Source organism: Procambarus clarkii, chromosome 5, assembly GCF_040958095.1.
Source record: "Procambarus clarkii isolate CNS0578487 chromosome 5, FALCON_Pclarkii_2.0, whole genome shotgun sequence".
Classification (NCBI taxonomy): Eukaryota; Metazoa; Arthropoda; class Malacostraca; order Decapoda; family Cambaridae; genus Procambarus; species Procambarus clarkii.
In genome coordinates, this window is record NC_091154.1 from 51,634,323 (window position 1) to 51,649,536 (window position 15,214).

Consider the following 15,214-nt stretch of genomic DNA (forward strand, 5'->3'; position numbering starts at 1 on the left):
CCAGAGTTATGAACAGTGGCCGCCATAGTTATGAACAGTGGCCGCCAGTGTTAAGAACAGTGTCCTCCAGAGTTAAGAACAGTGGCCGCCAGTGTTAAGAACAGTGGCCGCCAGAGTTAAGAACAGTGGCCGCCAGTGTTAAGAACAGTGGACTCCAGTGTTAAGAACAGTGGCCGCCAGAGTTAAGAACAGTGGCCGCCAGAGTTAAGAACAGTGGCCGCCAGTGTTAAGAACAGTGGCCGCCAGAGTTAAAAACAGTGGCCGCCAGAGTTATGAACAGTGGCCGCCAGAGTTAAGAACAGTGGCCGCCAGAGTTATGAACAGTGGCCGCCAGAGTTATGAACAGTGGCCGCCAGTGTTATGAGCAGTGGCCTCCAGTGTTAAGAACAATGGCCGCCAGAGTTATGAACAGTGGCCGCCAGAGTTATGAACAGTGGCCGCCAGAGTTAAGAACTGTGGCCGCCAGTGTTAAGAACAGTGGCCGCCAGAGTTATGAACAATGGCCGCCAGAGTTAACAACAGTGGCCGCCAGAGTTATGAACAGTGGCCGCCAGAGTTATGAACAGTGGCCGCCAGAGTTAAGAACAGTGGCCGCCAGTGTTAGGAACAGTGGCCGCCAGAGTTAAGAACAGTGGCCGCCAGTGTTAAGAACAGTGGCCGCCAGAGTTAAGAACAATGGCCGCCAGAGTTATGAACAGTGGCCGCCAGAGTTAAGAACAGTGGCCGCCTGAGTTATGAACAGTGGCCGCCAGAGTTAAGAACAGTGGCCGCCTGAGTTATGAACAGTGGCCGCCAGAGTTAAGAACAGTGGCCGCCAGAGTTAAGAACAGTGGCCTCCAGTGTTAAGAACAGTGGCCGCCAGAGTTATGAACAGTGGCCGCCAGAGTTATGAACAGTGGCCGCCAGAGTTAAGAACAGTGGCCGCCAGTGTTAAGAACAGTGGCCCCCAGAGTGAAGAACAGTGGCCGCCAGAGTTATGAACAGTGGCCGCCAGAGTTAAGAACAGTGGCCGCGAGTGTTAAGAACAGTGGCCGCCAGAGTTATGAACAATGGCCGCCAGAGTTAAGAACAGTGGCCTCCAGTGTTAAGAACAGTGGCCGCCAGTGTTAAAAACAGTGGCCGCCAGAGTTATGAACAGTGGCCGCCAGAGTTATGAACAGTGGCCGCCAGAGTAAAGAACAGTGGCCGCCAGAGTTATGAACAGTGGCCGCCAGAGTTATGAACAGTGGCCGCCAGAGTTAAGAACAGTGGCCGCGAGTGTTAAGAACAGTGGCCGCCAGAGTTATGAACAATGGCCGCCAGAGTTAAGAACAGTGGCCGCCAGAGTTATGAACAGTGGCCGCCAGAGTTATGAACAGTGGCCGCCAGAGTTAAGAACAGTGGCCGCCAGTGTTAAGAACAGTGGCCGCCAGAGTTAAGAACAGTGGCCGCCAGAGTTAAGAACAGTGGCCGCCAGAGTTATGAACAGTGGCCGCCAGAGTTATGAACAGTGGCCGCCAGAGTTAAGAACAGTGGCCGCCAGAGTTAGGAACAGTGGCCGACAGAGTTATGAACAGTGGCCGCCAGAGTTAAGAACAGTGGCCGCCAGTGTTAAGAACAGCGGCCGACAGAGTCAAGAACAGCTGCCGTCAGAGTTAAGAACAGCGGCTACCAGAGTCAAGAACAGCTGCCGTCAGAGTTAAGAACAGCGGCTACCAGAGTTAAGAACAGCGGCTACCAGAGTTAAGAACAGCGGCCGCCAGAGTTAAGAACAGCGGCTACCAGAGTTAAGAACAGCGGCTACCAGAGATAAGAACAGCGGCCGCCAGAGTTAAGAACAGCTGCTGCCAGAGTTAAGAACAGCGGCTACCAGAGTTAGGAACAGCGGCTACCAGAGTTAGGAACAACTGCCGCCAGAGTTAAGAACAGTAGCCGCCAGTGTTAAGAACAGCGGCCGCCAGAGTCAAGAACAGCGGCCGCCAGAGTTAAGAACAGCGGCCGCCAGTGTTAAGAACAGCGGCCGCCAGAGTCAAGAACAGCTGCCGCCAAAATTAAGAACAGCGGCTACCAGAGTTATGAACAGCGGCCGCCAGTGTTAAGAACAGTGGCCGCCAGTGTTAAGAACAGTGGCCGCCAGAGTTAAGAACAGTGGCCGCCAGAGTTAAGAACAGTGGCCGCCAGTGTTAAGAACAGTGGCCGCCAGTGTTAAGAACAGTGGCCGCCAGAGTTAAGAACAGTGCCCGCCAGAGTTAAGAACAGTGGCCGCCAGAGTTAAGAACAGTGGCCGCCAGAGTTAAGAACAGTGGCCGCCAGTGTTATGAACAGTGGCCGCCAGTGTTAAGAACAGTGGCAGCCAGAGTTAAGAACAGTGGCCGCCAGTGTTAAGAACAGTGGCCGCCAGTGTTAAGAACAATGGCCGCCAGAGTTAAGAACAGCTGCCGATAGAGTTAAGAACAGCTGCCGCCAGAGTTAAGAACAGCGGCTACCAGAGTTAAGAGCAGCGGCTACCAGAGTTAAGAACAATGGCCGCCAGAGTTAAGAACAGCTGCTGCCAGAGTTAAGAACAGCGGCTACCAGAGTTAAGAACAGCTGCCGCCAGAGTTAAGAACAGTGGCCACTAGAGTTAAGAACAGCGGCTACCAGAGTTAAGAACGACTGCCGCCAGAGTTAAGAACAGCGGCTGCCAGAGTTAAGAACAGCGGCTACCAGAGTTAAGAACAGCTGCCGCCAGAGTTAAGAACAGCTGCCGCCAGTGTTAAAAACAGCGGCCGCCAGAGTCAAGAACAGCTGCCGCCAGAGTTAAGAACAGCGGCTACCAGAGTTAAGAACAGCGGCCGCCAGTGTTAAGAACAGTGGCCGCCAGTGTTAAGAACAGTGGCCGCCAGAGTTAAGAACAGTGGCCGCCAGAGTTAAGAACAGCTGCCGCCAGACTTAAGAACAGCAGCCGCCAGAGTTAAGAACATCGGCCGCCAGAGTTAAGAACAGTGGCCGCCAGAGTTATGAACAGTGGCCGCCAGAGTTATGAACAGTGTCCGCCAGAGTTAAGAACAGTGGCCGCCAGAGTTAAGAACAGTGGCCGCCTGTGTTAAGAACAGTGGCCGCCAGAGTTAAGAACAGTGGCCGCCAGAGTTATGAACAGTGGCTGCCAGAGTTATGAACAGTGACCGCCAGTGTTAAGAACAGCTGCCGCCAGAGTTAAGAACAGTGGCCGCCAGAGTTATGAACAGTGGCCGCCAGAGTTATGAACAGTGTCCGCCAGAGTTAAGAACAGTGGCCGCCTGTGTTAAGAACAGTGGCCGCCAGAGTTATGAACAGTGGCCGCCAGAGTTATGAACAGTGGCCGCCAGAGTTATGAACAGTGGCCACCAGAGTTAAGAACAGTGGCCGCCAGAGTTAAGAACAGTGGCCGCCAGTGTTATGAACAGTGACCGCCAGTGTTAAGAACAGCTGCCGCCAGAGTTAAGAACAGTGGCCGCCAGAGTTAAGAACAGCGGCCGCCAGAGTTACGAACAGTGGCCGCCAGAGTTATGAACAGTGGCCACCAGAGTTAAGAACAGCGGCCGCCAGAGTTAAGAACAGTGGCCGCCAGAGTTAAGAATAGCGGCCGCTAGAGTTAAGAACAGCGGCCGCCAGAGTTATGAACAGTGGCCGCCAGAGTTAAGAACAGTGGCCGCCAGTGTTATGAACAGTGGCCGCCAGAGTTATGAACAGTGGCCGCCAGTGTTATGAACAGTGGCCGCCAGAGTTATGAACAGTGGCCGCCAGAGTTATGAACAGTGGCCGCCAGAGTTATGAACAGTGGCCGCCAGAGTTATGAACAGTGGCCGCCAGAGTTAAGAACAGTGGCCGCCAGAGTTATGAACAGTGGCCGCCAGAGTTAAGAACAGTGGCCGCCAGAGTTAAGAACAGTGGCCGCCAGAGTTATGAACAGTGGCCGCCAGAGTTATGAACAGTGGCCGCCAGAGTTAAGAACAGCGGCCTCCAGAGTCAAGAACAGTTGCCGTCAGAGTTAAGAACAGCGGCTACCAGAGTTAAGAACAGCGGCTACAAGAGTTAAGAACAGCTGCCGCCAGAGTTAAGAACAGCGGCTACCAGAGTTAAGAACAGTGGCCGCCAGAGTTAAGAACAGTGGCCGCCAGAGTTATGAACAGTGGCCGCCAGAGTTATGAACAGTGGCCGCCAGAGTTAAGAACAGTGGCCGCCAGAGTTATGAACAGTGGCCGCCAGAGTTATGAACAGTGGCCTCCAGAGTTATGAACAGTGGCCGCCAGAGTTATGAACAGTGGCCGCCAGAGTTATGAACAGTGACCGCCAGTGTTAAGAACAGCGGCCGCCAGAGTCAAGAACAGCGGCCGCCAGAGTTAAGAACAGCGGCTACCAGAGTTAAGAACAGTGGCCGCCAGAGTTAAGAACAGTGGCCGCCAGAGTTATGAACAGTGGCCGCCAGAGTTATGAACAGTGGCCGCCAGAGTTAAGAACAGCGGCCTCCAGAGTCAAGAACAGTTGCCGTCAGAGTTAAGAACAGCGGCTACCAGAGTTAAGAACAGCGGCTACCAGAGTTAAGAACAGCTGCCGTCAGAGTTAAGAACAGCGGCTACCAGAGTTAAGAACAGCGGCTACCAGAGTTAAGAACCGCTGCCGCTAGAGTTAAGAACAGCGGCTACCAGAGTTAAGAACAGCTGCCGCCAGAGTTAAGAACAGCGGCTACCAGAGTTAAGAACAGTGGCCGCCAGAGTTAAGAACAGTGGCCGCCATTGTTATGAACATTGGCCGCCAGAGTTATGAACAGTGGCCGCCAGAGTTAAGAACAGTGGCCGCCAGAGTTATGAACAGTGGCCGCCAGAGTTAAGAACAGTGGCCTCCAGAGTTATGAACAGTGGCCGCCAGAGTTATGAACTGTGGCCGCCAGAGTTATGAACAGTGGCCGCCAGAGTTAAGAACAGTGGCCGCCAGAGTTAAGAACAGTGGCCGCCAGAGTTATGAACAGTGGCCGCCAGAGTTAAGAACAGTGGCCGCCAGACTTATGAACAGTGGCCGCCAGAGTTATGAACAGTGGCCGCCAGAGTTAAGAACAGTGGCCGCTAGAGTTATGAACAGTGGCCGCCAGAGTTAAGAACAGAGCCGCCAGTGTTAAGAACAGTGGCCACCAGAGTTAAGAACAGTGGCCGCCAGAGTTAAGAACAGTGGTCGCCAGAGTTATGAACAGTGGCCGCCAGAGTTATGAACAGTGGCCGCAAGAGTTAAGATCAGTGGCTGCCAGAGTTAAGAACAGTGGCCTCCAGTGTTAAGAACAGTGGCCGCCAGAGTTATGAACAGTGGCCGCCAGAGTTATGAACAGTGGCCACCAGAGTTAAGAACAGTGGCCGCCAGAGTTAAGAACAGTGGCCGCCAGTGTTATGAACAGTGACCGCCAGTGTTAAGAACAGCTGCCGCCAGAGTTAAGAACAGTGGCCGCCAGAGTTATGAACAGTGGCCGTCAGAGTTAAGAACAGTGGCCGCCAGAGTTATGAACAGTGGCCACCAGAGTTAAGAACAGCGGCCGCCAGAGTTAAGAACAGTGGCCGCCAGAGTTAAGAACAGCGGCCGCCAGAGTTAAGAACAGTGGCCGCCAGAGTTAAGAACAGTGGCCGCCAGAGTTAAGAACAGCGGCCGCAAGAGTTACGAATAGTGGCCGCCAGAGTTATGAACAGTGGCCGCCAGAGTTAAGAACAGCGGCCGCCAGAGTTAAGAACAGTGGCCGCCAGAGTTAAGAACAGCGGCCGCCAGAGTTATGAACAGTGGCCACCAGAGTTAAGAACAGTGGCCGCCAGAGTTATGAACAGTGGCCTCCAAAGTTAAGAAGAGTGGCCTCCAGAGTTAAGAACAGTGGCCGCCAGAGTTAAGAACAGCGGCTACCAGAGTTAAGAACAGCGGCTACCAGAGTTAAGAACAGCTGCCGCCAGAGTTAAGAACAGCGGCTACCAGAGTTAAGAACAGTGGCCGCCAGAGTTAAGAACAGTGGCCGCCAGAGTTATGAACAGTGGCCGCCAGAGTTATGAATAGTGGCCGCCAGAGTTAAGAACAGTGGCCTCCAGAGTTATGAACAGTGGCCGCCAGAGTTATGAACAGTGGCCTCCAGAGTTATGAACAGTAGCCGCCAGAGTTATGAACAGTGGCCGCCAGAGTTATGAACAGTGGCCTCCAGAGTTATGAACAGTGGCCGCCAGAGTTATGAACAGTGGCCGCCAGAGTTATGAACAGTTGCCGCCAGAGTTATGAACAGTGGCCGCCAGAGTTATGAACAGTGGCCGCCAGAGTTATAAACAGTGGCCGCCAGAGTTAAGAACAGTGGCCGCCAGAGTTATGAACAGTGGCCGCCAGAGTTAAGAACAGTGGCCGCCAGAGTTAAGAACAGGTTCGCCAGAGTTATGAACAGTGGCCGCCAGAGTTAAGAACAGTGGCCGCCAGAGTTATGAACAGTGGCCGCCAGAGTTATGAACATTGGCCGCCAGTGTTAAGAACAGCGGCCGCCAGAGTCAAGAACAGCGGCCGCCAGAGTTAAAAACAGCGGCTACCAGAGTTAAGAACAGCGGCCGCCAGTGTTAAGAACAGCGGCCGCCAGAGTCAAGAACAGCTGCCGCCAGAGTTAAGAACAGCGGCTACCAGAGTTAAGAACAGCGGCCGCCAGAGTTAAGAACAGTGGCCGCCAGAGTTAAGAACAGCGGCCGCCAGAGTTATGAACAGTGGCCACCAGAGTTAAGAACAGTGGCCGCCAGAGTTATGAACAGTGCCCTCCAGAGTTAAGAACAGTGGCCGCCAGAGTTATGAACAGTGGCCTCCAGAGTTAAGAACAGTGGCCGCCAGAGTTAAGAACAGCGGCCGCCAGAGTTATGAACAGTGGCCACCAGAGTTAAGAACAGTGGCCGCCAGAGTTATGAACAGTGCCCTCCAGAGTTAAGAACAGTGGCCGCCAGAGTTATGAACAGTGGCCTCCAGAGTTAAGAACAGTGGCCGCCAGAGTTAAGAACAGCGGCTACCAGAGTTAAGAACAGCTGCCGCCAGAGTTAAGAACAGCGGCTTCCAGAGTTAAGAACAGTGGCCGCCAGAGTTAAGAACAGTGGCCGCCAGAGTTATGAACAGTGGCCGCCAGAGTTATGAACAGTGGCCGCCAGAGTTAAGAACAGTGGCCTCCAGAGTTATGAACAGTGGCCGCCAGAGTTATGAACAGTGGCCTCCAGAGTTATGAACAGTAGCCGCCAGAGTTATGAACAGTGGCCTTCAGAGTTATGAACAGTAGCCGCCAGAGTTATGAACAGTGGCCGCCAGAGTTATGAACAGTGGCCTCCAGAGTTATGAACAGTTGCCGCCAGAGTTATGAACAGTGGCCTCCAGAGTTATGAACAGTAGCCGCCAGAGTTATGAACAGTGGCCTTCAGAGTTATGAACAGTAGCCGCCAGAGTTATGAACAGTGGCCGCCAGAGTTATGAACAGTGGCCTCCAGAGTTATGAACAGTTGCCGCCAGAGTTATGAACAGTGGCCGCCAGAGTTATGAACAGTGGCCGCCAGAGTTATGAACAGTGGCCGTTAGAGTTAAGAACAGTGGCCGCCAGAGTTATGAACAGTGGCCGCCAGAGTTATGAACATTGGCCGCCAGTGTTAAGAACATCGGCCGCCAGAGTTAAGAACAGCGGCCGCCAGAGTTAAAAACAGCGGCTACCAGAGTTAAGAACAGCGGCCGCCAGTGTTAAGAACAGCGGCCGCCAGAGTCAAGAACAGCTGCCGCCAGAGTTAAGAACAGCGGCTACCAGAGTTAAGAACAGCGGCTGCCAGTGTTAAGAACAGTGGCCGCCAGAGTTAAGAACAGTGGCCGCCAGAGTTAAGAAGAGTGGCCGCCAGTGTTAAGAACAGTGGCCGCCAGTGTTAAGAACAGTGGCCGCCAGGGTTAAGAACAGTGGCCGCCAGTGTTAAGAACAGTGGCCGCCAGTGTTAAGAACAGTGGCCGCCAGTGTTAAGAACAGTGGCCGCCAGTGTTAAGAACAGCTGCCGCCAGAGTCAAGAACAGCTGCCGCCAGAGTCAAGAACAGCTGCCGCCAGAGTTAAGAACAGTGGCCGCCAGTGTTAAGAACAGCTGCCGCCAGAGTCAAGAACAGCTGCCGCCAGAGTTAAGAACAGCGGCTACCAGAGTTAAGAGCAGCGGCTACCAGAGTTAAGAACTGTGGCCGCCAGAGTTAAGAACAGCTGCTGCCAGAGTTAAGAACAGCGGCTACTAGAGTTAAGAACAGCTGCCGCTAGAGTTAAGAACAGTGGCCACTAGAGTTAAGAACAGCGGCTACCAGAGTTAAGAACAGCTGCCGCCAGAGTTAAGAACAGTGGCCACTAGAGTTAAGAACAGCGGCTACCAGAGTTAAGAACGGCTGCCGCCAGAGTTAAGAACAGCGGCTATCTTGAGGTTATCTTGAGATGATTTCGGGGCTTTAGTGTCCCCGCGGCCCGGTCCTCGACCAGGCCTCCACCCCCAGGAAGCAGCCCGTGACAGCTGACTAACTCCCAGGTACCTATTTACTGCTAGGTAACAGGGGCATTGAGGGTGAAAGAAACTTTTGCCCCTTTGTTTCTGCCTCGTGCGGGAATCGAACCCGCGCCACAGAATTACGAGTCCTGCGCGCTATCCACCAGGCTACGAGGCCCCCTAACCAGGCTACGAGGCCCCCTCCAGACTTAAGAACAGCGGCTACCAGAGTTAAGAACAGCTGCCGCCAGAGTTAAGAACAGCTGCCGCCAGAGTTTAGAACAGCAGCCGCCAGTGTTAAGAACAGCGGCCGCCAGAGTTAAGAACAGCTGCCGCCAGAGTTAAGAACAGCGGCTACCAGAGTTAAGAACAGCGGCCGCCAGATTTAAGAACAGCGGCCGCCAGAGTTAAGAACAGCGGCCGCCAGAGTTAAGAACAGCGGCAGGTTTTCAGTAAGACTCTATAGCACTGCTTTAGAGTCAGTGCAGATTACTGTACCGTTAGTGCTTCGTTCAAGGAATCTTAACGCCATAACAGTGGCAGTTAGCTCCGCTTGTGTTGAAGAAGCATAGTTCTCAATACGGGCTTTTCCTTCTTTTCTGCGTTGTAAAGCATTATTCCTATTTAAAGTGTATGCTGCACCAGCCCTGCCATTGTCAGGGTTAGATGACCCATCAGTGTAGATTTGATCTAACTAATCTTCGACTTGTTTATAGACTTCCTCCAGATAATTGAGCCTCATTTCTAGAGTTATCATGTTAGACTTTTTCGTTGCCATTTCATTGATGATGATTCTGCATGAGTCATCCACTCTGGGAGGTAACCTCTCTACAGGCAGGAGCTCACGGGCTTGTTCAAGCAGGTGAAGTTCTTCCAGGTAGCACACTGATCTCTGATGCCATTTCATGCATCAGTTTCCCCCTGAAAGTTGCACAGAACTCAGTTTTATCTTTTCAATATCATTATAATGGGGATCTCTGGCTATCTTAATTGCAAGCCGAGCATTTTTTGTTACACACACCCCCAGGAACCAGCCCGTAGCAGCTGTAACTCCCAGGTACCTATTTACTGTTAGGTCAACAGGATCATCCGGGTGAAAGAAACTGCTCATTTGTTTCCGCTTCCACCGTGAATCGAACCCGGAACCTCAGGACTAAGAATCCAAAGCGCTGTCCACTCAGCTGTCAGGCCCCTCCCAGAGTCCATCACCTGCACGGGTCGTCCCAGGCAGGAATGTCCACGTCACTCCCTCCACCAGTCTACCAACTTGCGGAGAGGCAAATGGGTGAGAAGGGGAGGAGGAGGCAAGGCAAACAAGAGGGGAAAATGGGGAGCCAACTGGGATGAAGAAATGGGAGGAATTAGACATTCTTAACGGTTTGCAACGGAAGCTAGATGCTTCCACAAGAGTACTTACCACTAAGAGCAGCGGGGGTGTCCCAGCATCACGGTGGGGGAGAGGCAGCGAGGGTGTCCCAGCATCACGGTGGGGGCGAGGCAGCGTGGGTGTCCCAGCAGCAGGGTGGGGGCGAGGCAGCGTGGGTGTCCCAGCAGCAGGGTGGGGGCGAGGCAGCGTGGGTGTCCCAGCATCACGGTGGGGGCGAGGCAACGTGGGTGTCCCAGCAGCAGGGTGGGGGCGAGGCAGCGTGGGTGTCCCAGCAGCAGGGTGGGGGCGAGGCAGCGTGGGTGTACCAGCATCAGGGTGGGGGCGAGGCAACGTGGGTGTCCCAGCAGCAGGGTGGGGGCGAGGCAGCGTGGGTGTCCCAGCAGCAGGGTGGGGGCGAGGCAGCGTGGGTGTCCCAGCATCACGGTGGGGGCGAGGCAGCGTGGGTGTCCCAGCAGCAGGGTGGGGGCGAGGCAGCGTGGGTGTCCCAGCATCAGGGTGGAGGCGAGGCAGCGTGGGTGTCCCAGCAGCAGGGTGGGGGCGAGGCAGCGTGGGTGTCCCAGCATCAGGGTGGGGGCGAGGCAGCGTGGGTGTCCCAGCATCACGGTGGGGGCGAGGCAGCGTGGGTGTCCCAGCAGCAGGGTGGGGGCGAGGCAGCGTGGGTGACCCAGCATCAGGGTGGAGGCGAGGCAGCGTGGGTGTCCCAGCAGCAGGGTGGGGGCGAGGCAGCGTGGGTGTCCCAGCATCAGGGTGGGGGCGAGGCAGCGTGGGTGTCCCAGCAGCAGGGTGGGGGCGAGGCAGCGTGGGTGTCCCAGCATCAGGGTGGAGGCGAGGCAGCGTGGGTGTCCCAGCAGCAGGGTGGGGGCGAGGCAGCGTGGGTGTCCCAGCATCAGGGTGGGGGCGAGGCAGCGTGGGTGTCCCAGCAGCAGGGTGGGGGCGAGGCAGCGTGGGTGTCCCAGCATCAGGGTGGAGGCGAGGCAGTGTGGGTGTCCCAGCATCAGGGTGGGGGCGAGGCAGCGTGGGTGACCCAGCAGTAGGGTGGGGGCGAGGCAGCGTGGGTGACCCAGCATCAGGGTGGGGGCGAGGCAGCGGGGGTGTCCCAGCAGCAGGGTGGGGGTGAGGCAGCGTGGGTGTCCCAGCATCAGGGTGGGGGCGAGGCAGCGTGGGTGTCCCAGCATCAGGGTGGGGGCGAGGCAGCGTGGGTGTCCCAGCATCAGGGTGGAGGCGAGGCAGCGTGGGTGTCCCAGCAGTAGGGTGGGGGCGAGGCAGCGTGGGTGTCCCAGCAGCAGGGTGGGGGCGAGGCAGCGTGGGTGTCCCAGCATCAGGGTGGAGGCGAGGCAGCGTGGGTGTCCCAGCAGCAGGGTGGGGGCGGGGCAGCGTGGGTGTCCCAGCATCAGGGTGGGGGAGAGGCAGCGTGGGTGTCCCAGCATCAGGGTGGGGGCGAGGCAGCGTGGGTGTCCCAGCATCAGGGTGGGGGAGAGGCAGCGTGGGTGTCCCAGCAGCAGGGTGGGGGAGAGGCAGCGTGGGTGTCCCAGCAGCAGGGTGGGGGCGAGGCAGCGTGGGTGTCCCAGCAGCAGGGTGGGGGCGAGGCAGCGTGGGTGTCCCAGCAGCAGGGTGGAGGCGAGGCAGCGTGGGTGTCCCAGCAGCAGGGTGGGGGTGAGGCAGCGTGGGTGTCCCAGCAGCAGGGTGGGGGCGAGGCAGCGTGGGTGTCCCAGCAGCAGGGTGGGGGTGAGGCAGCGTGGGTGTCCCAGCAGCAGGGTGGAGGCGAGGCAGCGTGGGTGTCCCAGCAGCAGGGTGGGGGCGAGGCAGCGTGGGTGTCCCAGCAGCAGGGTGGGGGCGAGGCAGCGTGGGTGTCCCAGCAGCAGGGTGGGGGCGAGGCAGCGTGGGTGTCCCAGCAGCAGGGTGGGGGCGAGGCAGCGTGGGTGTCCCAGCAGCAGGGTGGGGGTGAGGCAGCGTGGGTGTCCCAGCAGCAGGGTGGGGGCGAGGCAGCTTCCTCAGCCACCACTCCACACGGCCACGACCCAGCAGCCTCGCCAGGTCCAGAGGTGTGTGTCCCTCCATGTTCCTGGCGTGAGGGTCGAGGCCGGCCGCCACCAAGCACTGTGTTGCCTCCAGACCTCCAAACCTTGCTGCCCTGTGTAGTGCTGTCTCCCCGCGCTTGTCTACAGCGTGACGGTCACACCCGGCAGCTGTCAGCAGCACCTGCACAACACCTGTGTGGTTACCTACGGCAGCAGAGTGCAGTGGTGACCGACCATAGTGGTCCCGAGAGTCAGGGTCAGCGCCGGCACCAAGTAGCGTCACCACACACGACTCATGACCATTCAGCGCTGCCGCATGTAGTGCGGTCATACCTGTAACACCGGTTATGTTGAGGCTTACACACAACATACACAAACATGCTTAGAACATTATAATACAACATACTGCTGCATGTGTTGTGGTTCTCACCATCATGATCCCTGGCCTGCAGGTGAGCCTGGGCGCTGAGCAGCTGCCTCACCACCTGGTCATGACCCCTGCTAGCCGCCCAGTGTAAAGGTGTGTAGGAGGACTCCCCTGAACCCTCCACAGGGAGTCCCGCCGCCATCAGGTGAGGCACCAGGTGAGTGTGACCCCTCTCAGCCGCCTCGGTCAACATGCAGCGTGACACTTGGGTAATACGGTCCACCACCGTGACGGAGGTGTCAGCACCCTGGGCGAGGGCGGCCAACACCAGCACCTGGTCACCCCTAGCGACTCCCGCCACCAGGGCCTGCAGGATGACAATGGTCACTGATAACGGTAACGGTAAGGGAAGGGGGAACTATCAGGGGAAAGCGCCAAGCCATTACGACTATGTAGCACTGGGAGGGGGTCAGGATTTGGGAAGGTATGGGGGGGGGGAGTAATGATGCTCAATAACTTGTATGGTCGGAGATTGAACACAGACCTGCATGAAGCAAGACCGTCGCCCTACCGTCCAGCCCAAGTGGTTGGGTAACGGTGTAGGAGATAAAGAGATTAACCAATTAAACACATTACCATTAATCAACAACCTAACGACAAACTTCATGACTCGAGCCAAAGAAATAAAGCAACCTAGACAATAATAATCTTGACAGCCAGTTAACAGTTACATTAAAAGCTCGTCCAGTCTACGACCACCTTAAGCAACAACCACCAACCAAGTGGCCACTTTATGCATCAGACCAGTCAGCAACAGTCAAAGTCAGCAACAGTCAAAGTCAGCAACAGTCAAAGTCAGCAACAGACAAAGTCAGCAACAGTCAAAGTCAGCAACAGTCAAAGTCAGCAACAGTCAAAGTCAGCAACAGTCAAAGTCAGCAACAGTCAAAGTCAGCAACAGTCAAAGTCAGCAACAGTCAAAGTCAGCAACAGTCAAAGTCAGCAACAGTCAAAGTCAGCAACAGTCAAAGTCAGCAACAGTCAAAGTCAGCAACAGTCAAAGTCAGCAACAGTCAAAGTCAGCAACAGTCAAAGCGGGGGCATCACATGGCTACTGTAGTCCAGGCGGAGCATTACATGGCTACTGTAGTCCAGGCGGAGCATCACATGGCTACTGTAGTCCAGGCGGAGCATCACATGGCTACTGTAGTCCAGGCGGAGCATCACCTGGCTACTGTAGTCCAGGCAGGGCATCACATGGCTACTGTAGTCCAGGCGGGGCATCACATGGCTACTGTAGTCCAGGCGGAGCATCACATAGCTACTGTAGTCCAGGCGGAGCATCACATGGCTACTGTAGTCCAGGCGGAGCATCCCATGGCTACTGTAGTCCAGGCAGGGCATCACATGGCTACTGTAGTCCAGGCGGAGCATCACATGGCTACTGTAGTCCAGGCGGAGCATCACCTGGCTACTGTAGTCCAGGCAGGGCATCACATGGCTACTGTAGTCCAGGCAGGGCATCACATGGCTACTGTAGTCCAGGTGGAGCATCACATGGCTACTGTAGTAAAGGCAGGGCATCACATGGGTACTGTAGTCCAGGCGGAGCATCACATGGCTACTGTAGTCCAGGCGGAGCATCACCTGGCTACTGTACTCCAGGCGGAGCATCACATGGCTACTGTAGTCCAGGCAGGGCATCACATGGCTACTGTAGTCCAGGCGGAGCATCACATGGCTACTGTAGTCCAGGCAGGGCATCACATGGCTACTGTACTCCAGGCGGAGCATCACATGGCTACTGTGGTCCAGGCAGGGCATCACATGGCTACTGTAGTCCAGGCGGGAGCATCACATGGCTACTGTAGTCCAGGCAGGGCATCACATGGCTACTGTAGTCCAGGCAGGGCATCACATGGCTACTGTAGTCCAGGTGGAGCATCACATGGCTACTGTAGTCCAGGCAGGGCATCACATGGCTACTGTAGTCCAGGCGGGGCATCACATGGCTACTGTAGTCCAGGCGCAGCATCACATGGCTACTGTAGTCCAGGCGGGAGCATCACATGGCTACTGTAGTCCAGGCAGAGCATCACATGGCTACTGTAGTCCAGGCGCAGCATCACATGGTTATTGTAGTCCAGGCTGAGCATCACATGGCTACTGTAGTCCAGGCGGAGCATCACATGGCTACTGTAGTCCAGGCGGAGCATCACATGTCTACTGTAGTCCAGGCGGGGCATCACATGGCTACTGTAGTCCAGGCGGGGCATCACATGGCTACTGTAGTCCAGGCAGGGCATCACATGGCTACTGTAGTCCAGGCGGAGCATCACATGGCTACTGTAGTCCAGGCGGGAGCTTCACATGGCTACTGAAGTCCAGGCGGAGCATCACATGGCTACTGTAGTCCAGGCGGGAGCATCACATGGCTACTGTAGTCCAGGCGGAGCATCACATGGCTACTGTAGTCCAGGCGGGAGCTTCACATGGCTACTGTAGTCCAGGCGGAGCATCACATGGCTACTGTAGTCCAGGCGGGAGCTTCACATAGCTACTGTAGTCCAGGCGGAGCATCACATGGCTACTGTAGTCCAGGCGGAGCATCACATGGCTACTGTAGTCCAGGCGGAGCATCACATGGCTACTGTAGTCCAGGCAGGGCATCACATGGCTACTGTAGTCCAGGCGGAGCATCACATGGCTACTGTAGTCCAGGCGGGAGCATCACATGGCTACTGTAGTCCAGGCGGAGCATCACATGGCTACTGTAGTCCAGGCAGGGCATCACATGGCTACTGTAGTCCAGGCGGGAGCATCACATGGCTACTGTAGTCCAGGCGGAGCATCACATGGCTACTGTAGTCCAGGCAGGGCATCACATGGCTACTGTAGTCCAGGCGGAGCATCACATGGCTACTATAGTCCAGGCGGAGCATCACATGGCTACTGTAGTCCAGGCGGAGCATC

The 15,214-nt window shown here is 56.0% G+C and overlaps 1 protein-coding gene across 3 annotated transcripts in view; it reads right to left on the reverse strand.

The window, feature by feature from the left end:
- Nucleotides 1–7,985: 7,985 nt before the first annotated feature.
- The window catches only part of LOC138350916 (uncharacterized), an 81,603-nt gene continuing 74,374 nt past the window's right edge, over nucleotides 7,986–15,214 (reverse strand). For all 3 annotated transcript variants that reach the window (XM_069302383.1, XM_069302379.1, XM_069302381.1), the window contains exons 3-4: nucleotides 12,305–12,608; nucleotides 7,986–12,207 (exon numbers count right to left, since the gene is read on the reverse strand). In XM_069302383.1, the coding sequence (XP_069158484.1) occupies nucleotides 9,647–12,207; nucleotides 12,305–12,608 (2,865 nt within the window). In that variant the 3' untranslated portion in view covers nucleotides 7,986–9,646. The remainder of the gene's footprint in view (nucleotides 12,208–12,304; nucleotides 12,609–15,214) is intronic.